Below are 16094 nucleotides of genomic sequence, written 5' to 3'. Positions count from 1 at the left end.
CACAGCCAGTGTTTGATGTAACTAATACTCCTGGTGTTAGTGCGTTGCTAGTAGCTGAAAGTATGGACTTAATTACAATTGCAAACATAAAGATGGGTGTTAAACAAACAACACTGTAGCTGTTGCCGCTTGGTGACTCAAACACCCTCTCTCTCTCTCTCTCTCTCTCTCTCTCTCTCTCTCTCTCTCTCTCTCTCTCTCTCTCTCTCTCTTTCTTTCTCTCTCTCTCATTCTCTCTATCTCTCCCCTCTCTCTCTCTCTCATTCTCTCTATCTCTCCTCTCTCTATCCATCTCATTCTATCTCTCTCTCTCATTCTCTCTCTCTTTCTCTTTCTCTCTCTCTCGCTCTCTCTCTCGCTCTCTCTCTCTCCCCTCTCTCTCTCTCTCATTCTCTCTCTCTCTCTCTCTCTCTCTGAATTTAAATGGGCCCAAGGCCTAATCAATAAACCATCCAGACTCCAGACTCCAGACTCCAGACTCTCTCTCTCTCTCTCTCTCTCTCTCTCTCTCTCTCTCTCTCTCTCTCTCTCTCTCTCTCTCTCTCTCTCTCTCTCTCTCTCTCTCTCTCTTTCTCTCTCTCTCTCTCTCTTTCTCTCTCTCTCGCTCTCTCTCTCTCGCTCGCTCTCTCTCGCTCTCTCTCTTCCCACCTCTCTCTCTCTCTCTCTCTCTCTCTCTCTCTCTCTCTCTCTCTCTCTCTCTCTCTCTCTCTCTCTCTCTCTCTCTCTCTCTCTCTCTCTCTTTCGTTGTCACCGTCTCTGTCTGCTTGCCTGTCTTAGTTGGACAGCAAGTGTAGACTAGTGTTCACGAATTTCGATCTATTTCTAGCTTCTTTTTTTGAGTGTGCATGCGGAAGCTATCCTACTTTGATGGAAGAAAAACAAACGTTTCACTAATTATTACTTCAATGGCTTTTTGTGTAGCAACCTTGGATGAAAAAAAGGAGAAGAAGTATATATCCCTTTACGTTGAATGCTTGGAAAATCAAATGCAAACTACATAACAGAGTTATCATTCAAAAAGACTGTCCTTTTCTTTGCAAAACTTATTCTGTCTGTACCTCACTTTTTAGGGAAGTAATTCACCAGTCCAAAGGCCAGATATGGACGATAAACTGTTCACAAGTTCAGATGAAGCAATTCTGAATCATGAACAAAGTGCACAATTGTTCACGTTACCCCCCCCCCCCTCCCCCACCTCCCCGCCGCACCCCTTCCCCACTCCCTTACACAAAACATAGCCAAACAGTAGCAATATCCCAGACATATATATATTTGCTGTATCTTCTTGTGCATTATAAAAACCGATTGAATGCCAGGCGCATCTAAGCTGCAATCTACGTTTTCAGGAGATACTTGATCAGGCAATGAACCAGCTCCAGCCAACAAAAAATGATCTAAAGTCTTTGCTTCGTCCATTTTATGGAAAGCAAAAAAGCATCGTATGTTCACTCTATACAAAAGTCATACAGACGTGTATGGCCTGCCAATGTACAAATTGATATGTCTTTGTCTATGCCCTAATTTTAAGGAAATATTTCATCAGACAGTAAACCAACTTAAATCAACGAAAACTATCCAAATAGTGCCACTGAGCAGAATATAACAGGCAGAACAAATCAGAAACAGAGAGCACTACTTATCAATTTGCTTAATTTCCAGAAGAAAAAACACCTCTATCAACAGGTTATGAAAGACGCATTATGCGCACCCTATTTATCAAGGAAATATTTGACAGTTCATGCCAACGAAAAACGACGTAAAAACTGATTTGGAAATTATCCAAATGGAAGCAAAAAACCTCGCTATCACATTGATTAGTTTCCTTGTGCATCAAAATCTCTATTGGAAGCCAGTCATCTAATGTGCAGGCTAATTTCTCGGGAAATATTTTACCAGGGAATGAGCCAATATTCCAACGAAAACCCACATAACACTGACATAGAGCAGAGCCAAACAGAAACATAAAGCAACATCTATTAGTTAGCTCGATCTGCTTGAAAGAAAACTTAAATACAACCTACTTTCTAAAAAGAACATTGTGCCATACAACGAGTCAACAACTATCACGGAGAAACAACCTTAACATTAACTTGGAGCAAAACCAAGCAGTAATACAGGGAGCTATAGTTATCACTGTTCTTCAACTCCTTTCAAAATTACTTTCTTAAAGGCCTTGCAACTTCATCTAATTTGTTTGCACCTTACAAAAGTTCTATGAACAAAAACATTGTGCATACCGAGCAAAGCTTAACATAACAAAAAACAAACAAAAAAAACATTATAATTATATCGATATGTTTCTGCGCCAACTCCTTCGACAGCTTTCTCAACCACTAAAGATACATCATCTGCGCCATCCCACTTTGGGAGGAAATATTTAATTAAGCAATAAGCCGGTGCGGATCAACGAGAGAGAGAGAGAGAGAGAGAGAGAGAGAGAGAGAGAGAGAGAGAGAGAGGAGAGAGAGAGAGAGACACACACACACATACACGCACACACACACACACATAGGGAGAGAGAGAGAGAGAGAGAGAGAGAGAGGGGAGAGAGAGAGAGAGTAGAGAGAGAGAGAGAGAGAGAGAGAGAGAGAGAGAGAGAGAGAGAGAGAGAGATAATATCTACAAGTCCATGTGTACCAGAGCTGAAGAGGAACAAAGAACACACTATGTCAGTTTGCTTCATAAATGTATTTCAAAAAAGCAGTCTGAATCATCGGGTTTCACTCCATGGGAAAATACGCAATACATTGGCTGGCATTCATCATATAAATGTCCTGCTTCCTTGTAATGTGAAGACATCTTGTGTGCATCCTATATTACCCGGAAACAAAGTTAGTCGGGCAGAAGGATACGCATCCGCAAAATACGACTTTCACAATTATTCACTCTATTTTCTCAGAAAAGGTAGGTTAGGCAGTATGCTATATCATATCAACGAAATACGATTTGAACATACGTGAGATGCAGACTCAAAACAGACACAACGAGTATCATTTATCAATTCGCGTCGCACAAGTGGACACCGTGCGCGAACTGTATATCCTGAACTTGTATTCTGTACTATGAACCTGTAAGATGAGTTTAAATATCGCGCAAGCAACAACATTCCAAAGCCACATTCAATTATGCATATACACGATAAAGCAAAGCGATTGAAAACGATATGAATGCAATCAAAGCATAACATATTGGACCGTTTTATGTTGTTAATGTTGACCTACTGGGACAGCTTTGCAAACTTATCTTGTGCTCGCATGATTCAACTGACATTTACTGTATACTGCAAGCTTCATTAAAAAAAAAATATCACACTGACACACAATACAGGTGTAGTAGATCCATAGATGTTAGGAATGAATTATTGACCGTGTTGAGATACCCAGAGTGCATTTGTGGTGAAAACATGCATCATATGCATTACACCATTTCAAGTCTCTTACTTCTGTGATACAATATTGATGGGCATTTGTTCAATCTAAAAAAAGAGTTTAAATCTGGGATCAAACGCGTCCGACTCTAGGTACAGTCATCAAAATTGCAAAATCAAAGTGTGCATGTGACATCAAGTTACTTCTTTGGTGGAGCTATGTGATGTGTGTTTCTTGGCAGTTCATGAGCAGTAAACGGCCGTCGCGATATAACCTTCGTGGTTGAAAACGACGTTAAACACCAAATAAAGAAAGAAAACAGTAAACGGGACGTATTTGGCAACCCACTCCTGGTTGAAATAAACAATATAAACAACATGAAAAACGCATACCAAATTCAGCAACTTGTTGTGATTGTTTGAGCTACACACACACACGCACACACACACACACACACACACACACACACACACACACACACACACACACACACACACACACACACACACACACACACACACACACACACACACACACACACACACACACACACACACACACACACAAAAGCACAGGCTTGAATTCGTAATCAAAGAGTGTTTAATAATGTCCCTCATAATTTGTTTTTTTCAAATATGAACATGAGCCAGTGCACGTGATTTAAAGGTTTGATTTTAGCTGTTTCTTGGCAGCTAATACGATCAACGGGAAATATTTAATGCAAGACGGATGACATTTGAAATAAAACGTGTCCATATCTACGCCCAGTCCATCCAAATATGTGACCCTCCACCACGAAATGAGTCGCATGTCACCTCGCGCGGTTCTGCGCTAGGCTAAATATAAGTCCGGGGAGTGTCTGGTAACAGTGTGAGGGTCACCTTAGTCACAGGCTTATAACTCAAACAGTTTTCGCTCTTTTCTAAAACGGTTTTCACCACTGGATAGAGCATAAAAAACTCTTTAGGAAAATGTAAAAATATGAAAATCATGCAAAGGTGACATGCGACTCATTCCGTGGTGGAGGGTCACATATAACATCCAAGTAAGCACGTGACATAATAACAGTTACAGCTTTGTTGTCGGAGCCGGAAGATATCTATATTTCTTGGCAGTTTAGGAGTATTTAACGAGAAAATCATGTAAGTCTAAAATTCGGATAAAAAAGTACATTTAAATATGTAACTATTAAGCAAATATATAATACAAACAAGCAAATATACTGTTAATAACAAGTTCAACTTTCGCTTTTTGAGATGTTGGCAGTTAGGTAGTACGTACGCAGGACACACTCTATGAAACAACAATAACAGAACACATGAACTTAAAATCAAAATACATAAAAGCAGTTCAATTATGACATAAACATTAAGTGAGCACAATGCACTTGACTACAAGTAAACGTAGCAAAACATTTATTGCGACAAAGTTCGCACCACAATTAAAGCATGAATTACCGTGTCATTCCATTCAAACTGTCAGTGCCATGTAAGGCCGTCGACTTGGCTATCTGGCTAACCTTTCGGAGTAAAGAGTTATGTTACATGGATCACGTAACAATCGCTTACACGGGAATCAATGCTTTAATTGGGGTGCGAAATTTGTCGCAATAATGTTTTGGCTGAGTTAATAGTGTTCGTTGTTTGAGCTGTTCAATGTGTGTCTTGGCAGCTGAGAAGTAATGAACGGGAGACACTACATTATCATGTTGAACTTTGAAATCACAAAGCTTTTGATCTGCAATCATCCAAAACAGTAATATAAAAATGCCCACGTGCACGTGTGTAGAAGTTACATCTGTGTTACTTGAGCAATAACATGTGTGGTTTTTAGTAGCTGAGATGTAATGTTTTGGACATACTGACAAACTCAAGGGTTGATATTGAAAGAAAACGTGTCTACCTGAATATGCATCAGGCACTCAAAACGTAACATGCATACAAATTATGAGGGTGTGCATTTGGCAACAAAATCGTAGTTGAATTAGCGGTAATATATGCTCTTTTCAAGCTGATAAGCAATTGACTGGACACAGCGCTGGAATGTAGAAATACAAAAAAGTGTCCATCTCTTGTCTTGAATCAAATTATGTTCAAACTTACCATTAAATGAGATATTGCTTTGTGACTACAGCTAACATTTTTGTTGTTTTAGGTACAAGATGTGTGCTTTTTAGCCGCTCGTGAGTCCTTAACAGGTCATGGACAAAAACTGAGGATTGACATTTAGCATCGAAACCTGCTGATCACTAGATATACCAAGTCAAATGCTAACATCAAAGCGAGCGCATGACCATGACTACAAGCTGGATCTGTGTTGTTTGACCTGTTTTATATGTGTTTCTTGGCAGCTGTTTCATATGCATTTTTTGGCAGCTGTTTCATCTGCATTTCTTGGCAGCTGATTTATCTGCATTTCTTGGCAGCTGTTTCATCTGCATTTCTTGGCAGCTGTTTCATCTGCATTTCTTGGCAGCTGATTTATCTGCATTTCTTGGCAGCTGTTTCATCTGCATTTCTTGGCAGCTGATTTATCTGCATTTCTTGGCAGCTGTTTCATCTGCATTTCTTGGCAGCTGATTTATCTGCATTTTTTGGCAGCTGTTTCATCTGCATTTCTTGGAAGCTGTTTTGCACGTGTTTCTTGGCAACTGTTTCATTTACGTTTCTTGGCAGTGCTGTTTTATATGTTTCTTGGCAGCTGAGGTGAAATCAACGTAACATACTAAACCCAGTAAGAGCTGGTAAGAAATTAAAACATGTCCTCATCTACGCACAGTCAACCGAAACTTAACATCAAAGTGAGCCTGTGCCCATGAATACAAGTCTTATCCTTGTTTCCAGCTTAATCGTGTGTGCGTCTTGGCAACTAATTAAGGAGTCGATATAAGACCACAAAGACACACTCAGGGTTTAAACTTGTGATCAAAACAGTCATCCCAACATGGATAAACAACGAGTGGTCTTGAGCACGTTACGTTATTAGATAGTTCGTTGCTTGAGCTGTACAATGTGTGTTTCTTGGCAGCTAAGGAGTGGTAAACGAGACACCACGGTAGACTTAAGCTAGCATTTGAGAAGGAAAAAACCCACCAACAGAACAACCCCCCGTCTATCCCTTCGTATAGTCAAACAAAATATTTAATCAAAGTGAGCATGTACGAATAAGAACAGTAACTCGTTGTTGTTTAAGTTATGTTATACGTGCTCCTTGGCAGCCAATGAGTCATACATGGAATATACTGACACATTTCAGCGGTAAAATCGGGGATCGAAACGTGTGCGTCTCTACATGAAACCATTCAAAATTACATCAAAGTTAACAAGTCCTCGTGACTAAACGTTAGATCTTTGTTGTTTGAGATATGCAAAGTGTGCTTCTTAGCATCTCAACAGTAATCAACAGGACATATTGAAACAAATTTTACAACTAGCATTTGAAAACAAAATGAGTGTATTTTATTTTATATGCAGTCATCCAAACACAGTATACTAGTAAATAACTGCACATGACTACGGGTTATATCTGCGTTGTATAATGTATTTTTCATAGCAGGAAGATAACAACACTAATAACATTATTCAAAAACAATAGGAACACAAGCTTGCGTTCCTATCTTTAAAAGCACACACACACACACACACACACACACATACACACACACACACACACTGACACACACACACACGCACGCACACACACACACACACAGACACACACACACACACCCACACACACACTGACACACACACATGCACACACACACACACACAGAGCTTTCTATTAAACTATGATGATCTTTCACACGACCATAACACGAATCACGTCCAAGGGGCATACACACACGTTCAAGCAACATCTTGGGTTTTCCCTTTGCTTGCCCACGTGAATAAATTCCCGTATGTCTCTTACCTAACGATTCGCATTATGTCAATCGTGCGTGGGTTGGTAAACCACGTTGGCAGGCAACATCTGAAGGAAATAAAATCACGATCTCTCACCCACATAACATAATTATATGAACTTAGTACTGAATGTAATGCTTTTGATGGTTCCACCTACGTAAAAACTGCGTGGGGTTCTACTCTGAAGTGGTAACCCACATAGTTTCCTAGGTTTAACCTTTTATATCGCAATAGGTATAGTAAGTGAGTCTCAAAATAAGATTATTTACTGACCTGTCCACATTATTTGAGAATTCACGTGGTACACAGGTTTACTGGTAAATGAGTATTGTCTTTGCATAGAACAGTTTGTTAAAAGAAGACATCATATGTGACCCTCCACCACGGAATGAGTCGCATGTCACCTTTGCATGATTTTCATATTTTTACATTTTCCTAAAGAGTTTTTTATGCTCTATCCAGTGGTGAAAACCGTTTTAGAAAAGAGCGAAAACTGTTTGAGTTATAAGCCTGTGACTAAGGTGACCCTCACACTGTTACCAGACACTCCCCGGACTTATATTTAGCCTAGCGCAGAACCGCGCGAGGTGACATGCGACTCATTTCGTGGTGGAGGGTCACATATAATATACCAATGCTATTTCAGGACTGCTAAATGTGGTTTTTTTAACATAAACTACGCAAAGAAATGACTTTCTAAACGGTGTAATTCATCATACAAAAACAAACATTGAGTATGTTAGCGGATAGTATATGTACACATATAATAAACACATACGTAAACTTTGTAAATCAAAACAGTATATTTACAACTAAATACATCATGGAATACTATGGTCAGTGTAAAACTGTGTTTTTAGCTGTACACTGATTTACCAAAGTTATGTCGAACTGCTTACAATTTGTCATATTTACATTGTTAATGTACAGTGAGCTAAGTCGCCTTATTTTCAAGGAACAACCTCGCAAGCAAAGGTGTCTATGTCCATGGTCTTAAGATACAACGTTTAATAATCATGTAAGGGCTATATACATCAACAAACACATGTGCATCGTTGGTTTCTGTTCAGTAATCGACCACGAGCGTTAATAGGAGGGACACGTAGAACAGGGATGATAATCAGTACATTGTCAAAGTTTGTGCGTTTGTTTGTTTTTTTGTTTGCTTAACGCCCAGTCCACCACGAAGGGTAATATCAGGGCGGTGCTGCTTTGACATTTAACGTGCGCCACCCACAAGACGGAAGTCGCAGCACAGGCTTCATGTCTCACCCAGTCACATTATTCTGACACCGGACCAACCAGTCCTAGCACTAACCCCATAATGCCAGGCGCCAGGCGGAGCAGCCACTAGATTGCCAATTTTAAAGTCTTAGGTATGACCCGGCCGGGGTTCGAACCCACGACCTCCCGCTCACCGGGCGGACGCCTTACCACAAGGCCACCGTGGTGCGGTCCATTGTCAAAGTGATCAGTTTACAATACAAATATGATAGTTATACACAATTACAGGAAGGTATAAAAAGCGATCACAAAATGATACTAATGAAATATGTAACACTATACCTATATACACCTTCTTTACCTTTCCGCAAGTTTTGGAGAGAAACAAGTGGGGGAAAATAGCATGCATGCATGTATTTAATCTTTATCATGTCAATGTTGCTCAGATACAAGTAACCTCTGTACAATAACCGCTGGTCAAATCAAGTTAAGAGCATGTCTGTGATGAGAAATAATGTTGACGTGTAATAGTTCATGCGGACATAAATCAATTACTTATTTTCTGTAAATCCCCTAATGTTAACCTAAACATTACTCTAAACCACAAAATTCAAAAATCAAGAAAAGTGAGTTTAAAGAACGTGTAATTATACATAAAACAAAACATTCAGTATTTGGTGGACAAACTAATAACAGGTAATCATCTAGATTTGGATGGTTTTTCTTGGAATATAGTAGGAAGCAAAATAACCACAATAATTCGTTTCATAAACTTGCTGATTTCTGTTTTGTCTTTTTCATTCTCGATATTTTCTCTCAGTCTCTCAGTCCGTCTATTTCAGATTTCTTAACGAATAACTTATTTCCTTTCAAACAGATGAAGTGCTGTGGGCTCTTTGGGACCTGTGTGCTTTCTCCCGTTTCTTTTTCTTCAGTCTGGCGTCAGGCACATACCAGTCGGAGGCACTACCGTCTTCATCATCTGACATTGAAAAAAGCATAACATAACTACGCGACAAAGCGGGCTAGACGAGAATAACAATTACAAACAGAGAAAGTAAATACAAACACAGACCAATATTAACAGAGAGAAAAAGTGAAGAAAAAAGGAGTGAGCGAGAGAGACAGATAGAGAGAGAGGGAGAGAGAGAGCGAGAGAGAGAGAGAGAGAGAGAGAGAGAGAGAGAGAGGGAGAGAGAGAGAGACGGAGGAAGAGAGAGAGAGAGAGAGAGAGAGAGAGAGAGAGAGAGAGAGAGAGAAAGAAGAGAAGAGAGAGTGAGAGAGTACGTGTGTGAGATAATTAAAGAACAGAGAGAGAGAGAGAGAGAGAGAGAGAGAGAGAGAGAGAGAGAGGGAGGGAGAGAGAGAGAGAGAGGGAGGGGGGAGGGGAGAGAGAGAGAGAGAGAGAGAGAGAGAGAGAGAGAGAGAGAGAGAGAGAGAGAGAGAGAGAGAGAGAGAGAGAGAGAGAGAGAGAGAGAGAGAGAGAGAGAGAGAGAGCTTCGTGTTAAACGCATGTTCAGAAAGTGATATCAACACTTTGCAAGGCTAGGTGAATACCCTCAAACTGGATATAAGCATAGGTCATTTAGCGGCATGAATGCACACATAAACTAGTATAACATTATGTTATCAAATACAACAGACATTTCCTCACGAAGACAAAGACAGCACAGTTCAGTTTGAGCTATGTAGTCTTTCCCGGATGAATACAGATTGATGTTATTGTTGTGTGTGTGTGTGCGTGTGTGTATGTGTGTGTGTGTGTGTGTGTGTGTGTGTGTGTGTGTGTGTATCTGTGTGTGTGCGCGTGCGTGTGGTGTGTGTGTTTTCACTGACCAGTTTGTGTTCCTTGAGTTGATCGGTTTCGTTGATTGTAGTACACAGGTTCTTCCTCCTCCTCCTCTTCCTCCTCCTCCTCCTCGCCCTCTTCCTTTGACTCGTGTCCACCTGTCAAATATGTACAGCATGATGTCACAGAATCCATCTGTTATTGCACATGTTTCACGTTTAAGAAGAAGAAGAAGAAGAAGAAGAAGAAGAAGAAGAAGAAGAAGAAGAAGAAGAAGAAGAAGAAGAAGAAGAAGAAGAAGAAGAAGAAGAAGAAGAAGAAGAAGAAGAAGAAGAAGAAGAAGAAGAAGAAGAAGAAGAAGAAGAAGAAAAAGAAGAAGAAGAACAGTAACAACAACAACAACAACAACAACAACTAGTAGAAGTAGCAGTAGAAGCTGTAGTAGTAGTAGTAGTAGTAGTGGTAGTAGTATACAGTGATAGCAGCGGCAGTAGTAGTCAAATTCTGTGTTGTTCATGCTGTTGGCTTTGTTAAAAGTGTCAAACAGTTTTATTTACAGCTATACAAACATTGTTTATCATCACAACATAACGAACACACAACAGCAACCAGTTTAGGTAAATTCATCATCACGTTTTCGTCAGGTAGTCGCTGACTTCATAAGGATGGTAAACGTATGTAGATGTCGGTAGTTATGTTGATGTTGCAGCGGGCACTGTCTAAACGCAACAAAACAACGAATGTTCAAACTGTTACCCTTTCCACAATGTTTACAGACAAACAATCATTGTTTTATGCCAATATTTGACAACATAGGCCTATCATACCATTCCCCATGAACTTACCACTGGCTTGTCCTCTTTGTGCTTTCCTTCTCATTCTCACTTCTTCAGCAGGAACATGCATCTGGTCCTCATCTTCCGGTGACCCCTTTTCTCCCATGTGCACGTCGTCGTCAGCTTTTTCTGCAAACAAAATGTGTTAGCGGTTGAGAGAGTAAACTTCGGGGTTTTGTTAGCAAGAAAAGAAAATGTTGGTGGTGCCAGTGGTGTTTGAGGAAGGTAATTTTATTCCGTTTCCTGTTCTTGTCTGTCCTCTATTTCTTCTTCTTTTTCCTCTTCTTCTTCTTCTTCTTCTTCTTCTTCTTCTTCTTCTTCTTCTTCTTCTTCTTCTTCTTCTTCTTCTTCTTCTTCTTCTTCTTCTTCTTCTTCTTGTTCTTGTTCTTGTTCTTGTTCTTCTTCTTCTTCTTCTTCTTCTTCTTCTTCTTCTTCTTCTGGGGTCCTGATTTGGCCTATTATGGTCCGCTGGACCCGAAAAGCAACAGCTAACTAACTAACTATGTCTTCTTCTTCTTCTTCTGTTTTGATAGTTACATTTGTGTACAGGTGGCTTCTCATGAAGTGCGTGTATCTGATTCGCACTTAAAAGCCTGGATCATGGAAACATAAAAGAGTAGGCCGGAGACCTAAACCTCACAAAAAGGCAGTTAAGTTACACAATCTCAATCCAATCCAAGAAAACAGTCTACAATTCATATCGGTCGCGGTTATGGCCATTGTGTTTCCAAAAATCATTAACAATCAACAAATTTGGATTTTGACAGTCTTACCATTAGCCATCCTTTGGTGTTCTTGTCTTTTCCGGTTCCGCCTCACGTCTGCAGCAGGCACGTAGAGCGGATGGTCATCCTCATTGGATCTGTCTGGTGGACCCTTTTGTTCGTCTGGAAGCTTCAGCTTGGTAGCATGACATCCGCAACCTTCCTTTCCTGCAGCTGTTGATACAAATAGAAACACTTGTTTCCCCTTGTTGCGTGATCAAGAAGATTTAGTTTGTCTTCTTAACTTTCAAATAGGTACTGTCGTTTGATGCAAGCGTCAACCGTCTCCTTTCTAAAGGTTTAAGTGCTCGTTTTAGATGCTGTATTAATACAACTAAAATGTATTGTAGAGTTTACGAAGTGCCTTAAAATTATTTACCCCCCAGAAAATAGAAATTGACAACCCCACTGAAAGTCGTTTTGCCTTCAGAGTTCAATGCACCATCTTTCTTTTTGTTTTTATCATTATATTTAGTCACGTTTTGACTAAATATTTTAACATCGAGGGGGAATCGAAACGAGGGTCGTGGTGTATGTGCGTGTGTGTGTGCGTGTGTGTGTCTGTGTGTGTCTGTGTGTGTGTGTGTGTGTGTAGAGCGATTCAGACTAAACTACTGGACCGATCTTTATGAAATTTGACATGAGAGTTCCTGGGTATGAAATCCCCGAACGTTTTTTTCATTTTTTTGATAAATGTCATTGATGACGTCACATCCGGCTTTTCGTGAAAGTTGAGGCGGCACTGTCACGCCCTCATTTTTCAACCAAATTGGTTGAAATTTTGGTCAAGTACTCTTCGACGAAGCCCGGACTTCGGTATTGCATTTCAGCTTGGTGGCTTAAAAATTAATTAATGACTTTGGTCATTAAAAATCTGAAAATTGTAAAAAAAAATAAAAATTTAGAAAACGATCCAAATTTACGTTTATCTTATTCTCCATTATTTGCTGATTCCAAAAACATATAAATATGTTATATTCGGATTAAAAACAAGCTCTGAAAATTAAATATATAAAAATTATTATCAAAATTTTTTTTTCGAAATCAATTTAAAAACACTTTCATCTTATTCCTTGTCGGTTCCTGATTCCAAAAATATATAGATATGATATGTTTGGATTAAAAACACGCTCAGAAAGTTAAAACAAAGAGAGGTACAGAAAAGCGTGCTATCCTTCTCAGCGCAACGAATACCCCGCTCTTCTTGTCAATTCCACGTGCACTGCCTTTGCCACGGGCGGTGGAGTGACGATGCTACGAGTATACGGTCTTGCTGCGTTGCGTTGCGTTCAGTTTCATTCTGTGAGTTCGACAGCTACTTGACTAAATATTGTATTTTCGCCTTACGCGACTTGTTATATTTAGTCAAGTTTTGACTAAATATTTTAACATCGAGGGGGAATCGAAACGAGGGTCGTGGTGTATGTGCGTGTGTCTGTGTGTCTGTGTGTGTGTGTAGAGCGATTCAGACTAAACTACTGGACCGATCTTTATGAAATTTGACATGAGAGTTCCTGGGTATAAAATCCCCATACGTTTTTTTCATTTTTTTGATAAATGTCTTTGATGACGTCATATCCGGCTTTTTGTGAAAGTTGAGGCGGCACTGTCACGCCCTCATTTTTCAACCAAATTGGTTGAAATTTTGGTCAAGTAATCTTCGACGAAGCCCGGGGTTCGGTATTGCATTTCAGCTTGGTGGCTTAAAAATTAATTAATGACTTTGGTCATTAAAAATCTGAAAATTGTAAAAAAAAATAAAAATTTAGAAAACGATCCAAATTTACGTTTATCTTATTCTCCATCATTTGCTGATTCCAAAAACATATAAATATGTTATATTCGGATTAAAAACAAGCTCTGAAAATTAAATATATAAAAATTATTATCAAAATTAAATTGTCCAAATCAATTTAAAAACACTTTCATCTTATTCCTTGTCGGTTCCTGATTCCAAAAACATATAGATATGATATGTTTGGATTAAAAACACGCTCAGAAAGTTAAAACAAAGAGAGGTACAGAAAAGCGTGCTATCCTTCTCAGCGCAACTACTACCCCGCTCTTCTTGTCAATTTCACTGCCTTTGCCATGAGCGGTGGACTGACGATGCTACGAGTATACACTCTTGCTAAAAAATGGCAGCTACTTGACTAAATATTGTATTTTCGCCTTACGCGACTTGTTTTATGTTTATCATCCCCTTCTTAATCAGTCATGAAGGGAAGTAGAGAATGGGGATAGGTTAACAGTTGAGGGGCGGGTGAAGGGGGTGGGGGTGAAGGGGATGCAGCAGTGAAAATGTCATGTCATAGGCCTGTTAGCAAGCAACTATTTCATGATCCTTTTTTCTTTCTAGAAACTCACCCCTGCGTCCATGTTGCTGTCTTCCAAGTGTTCTTTTCCTGACGTCTTGTGGAGGTTCATAGATGTTCTCAGCTTTGCGAAAAGTTTGCTCTCCTGTCGCCTTCCCGCACTGTGCCTGGTCCTGCTGTCTGGGGCCAGGCATGCCGTCAGAGTCCACAACGGCATAGTCTCCGTCGTCTTCTTCTCCCTCTTCCTCTTCTCCTAGACATTCCCAAGATTAGAATTAAATTAACATCTGAGTCGACAAAAGCATCATCTTCCTCTTCTTCTTCCCCCTCTTCGCTGATACATCCCCAAGGCCAGAATGAAACTAGAACCAGAGTAAACCAGTGACACGAACATTAGTGTTTTCAACTGTTCTAAATCAGTGATATACACAAGCTGTGAAACCATTGTCGCGCATATATGAATTTGTCTAGCTATAAAACAAAAACTCTGATCTCTGTCAGCATTATTAAGAATAAGGAAATAAATAAACAAGCAACTAAGTAAGTACAACAAAACATTAAATGCGCTTGTGTCTTCTAAGACTATCAAGGCCAATGTGTTAAGGTGGCTGAATCTGCTTTCCTGGTTGTTTTCATAGAGACTTTTTTTTATACTGAGTGATGTTCAGTACAGATTTTAAATTACATCGTCCTTCATCAAAGACTCTTACCGGCAAGAGGGGGAGGGGCCTGGCAGCGTGCGTTCAAAGCACAAGGACCGAAGCTACCTTCGACGATGTCTTCCAAGACGAAAGCAGACGGTGCCCGGCACATGCAGTCGTCCTCCTCGAACATGTCATTGTGGATCATCATGCTCACGTTGGATCCCGCATAAAGGTCGTTGGTGAACGACACTGAAGAACATGCATGACAAAATGTTAATGTGAATAAGCACTCATTCTGGTCTCTGTGGCTGTGTTTTTTTTTTCTCTCTCTCTCTGTCTATGACTCTCTCTCTGTCTCGCTCTACGCCTCTCTGTGTCTGTGTCTTTCTCTCTCTCTCTCTCTCTCTCTCTCTCTCTCTCTCTCTCTCTCTCTCTCTCTCTCTCTCTCTCTCTCTCTCTCTCTCTCTCTCTCTCTCTCTCTCTCTCTCTCTCTCTCGCTCTGTGAATTTTGCAAAGGCGTTCGATGTTATTGATCATTCTCTTCTCATCAGGAAATTGTCAATATATGGCATGCAATGCACCACCGTTAATATTCTTGAATCTTTTCTTTTAAATAGAAAACAAATTACTAATGCATCATATTCAAATGAAAGTACTTTGAAATATGGGGTCCCACAGGGATCTGTTTTAGGCCCATTATTGTTCTCCATTTATGTCAATGATTTACCACTTTGCATACGTAATAACTGTGAATTGTTTGCAGATGACACTACTATTCATTCTAGTCACCATTCTATAAATTATTTGTCAAAAACTCCAAGAAAGCATTGATGCACTCCTGAATTGGTCAGAGTTAAACCATATGTCTCTTAACCATACAAAAACAAAATTTATGCTAATAACCACAAGACAGAAACGACAAAATCTATTATCGAGCATTCCACCTCTTTATATTAAAAATCAAGTATTGGAAGAAGTGTCTCACCATAAAGTCCTTGGTGTAAAGATTGATAATAATTTATCATGGCATGATCACATTGATTACATCTGTAAGATTGCTTCCCCAAAAATATATCAGTTATCAAAAATAAAACATTTCTTGAATTTCCACTCGCGAAAGATTTTTTTTACAATCACATCTTGTCAAATATTGATTATGCATCCACTCTATGGGATTGTGCAAGTGCTAATGTTTTGAAACCTTTAGCCAGTCTTCACAGAAGAGCAATTAAGCTTATAATGCTAAAAA

At 39.7% G+C, this 16094-nt stretch overlaps 1 protein-coding gene across 1 annotated transcript in view; it reads right to left on the bottom strand.

The window, feature by feature from the left end:
- Positions 1-7899: 7899 nt before the first annotated feature.
- The window catches only part of LOC138973595 (sodium/potassium/calcium exchanger 1-like), a 9486-nt gene continuing 1291 nt past the window's right edge, over positions 7900-16094 (bottom strand). The window contains exons 2-7 of the mRNA XM_070346308.1: positions 14912-15094; positions 14254-14454; positions 11896-12060; positions 11132-11251; positions 10334-10444; positions 7900-9479 (exon numbers count right to left, since the gene is read on the bottom strand). Coding sequence (XP_070202409.1) covers positions 9367-9479; positions 10334-10444; positions 11132-11251; positions 11896-12060; positions 14254-14454; positions 14912-15094 — 893 coding nt within the window. The 3' untranslated portion in view covers positions 7900-9366. The remainder of the gene's footprint in view (positions 9480-10333; positions 10445-11131; positions 11252-11895; positions 12061-14253; positions 14455-14911; positions 15095-16094) is intronic.

This window comes from Littorina saxatilis, linkage group LG8 (genome assembly GCF_037325665.1).
Source record: "Littorina saxatilis isolate snail1 linkage group LG8, US_GU_Lsax_2.0, whole genome shotgun sequence".
In the NCBI taxonomy this organism is placed as follows: domain Eukaryota; kingdom Metazoa; phylum Mollusca; class Gastropoda; order Littorinimorpha; family Littorinidae; genus Littorina; species Littorina saxatilis.
The sequence above is the reverse complement of the archived record's forward strand: the minus strand, read 5'-3'. Positions and strand labels throughout refer to the sequence as shown.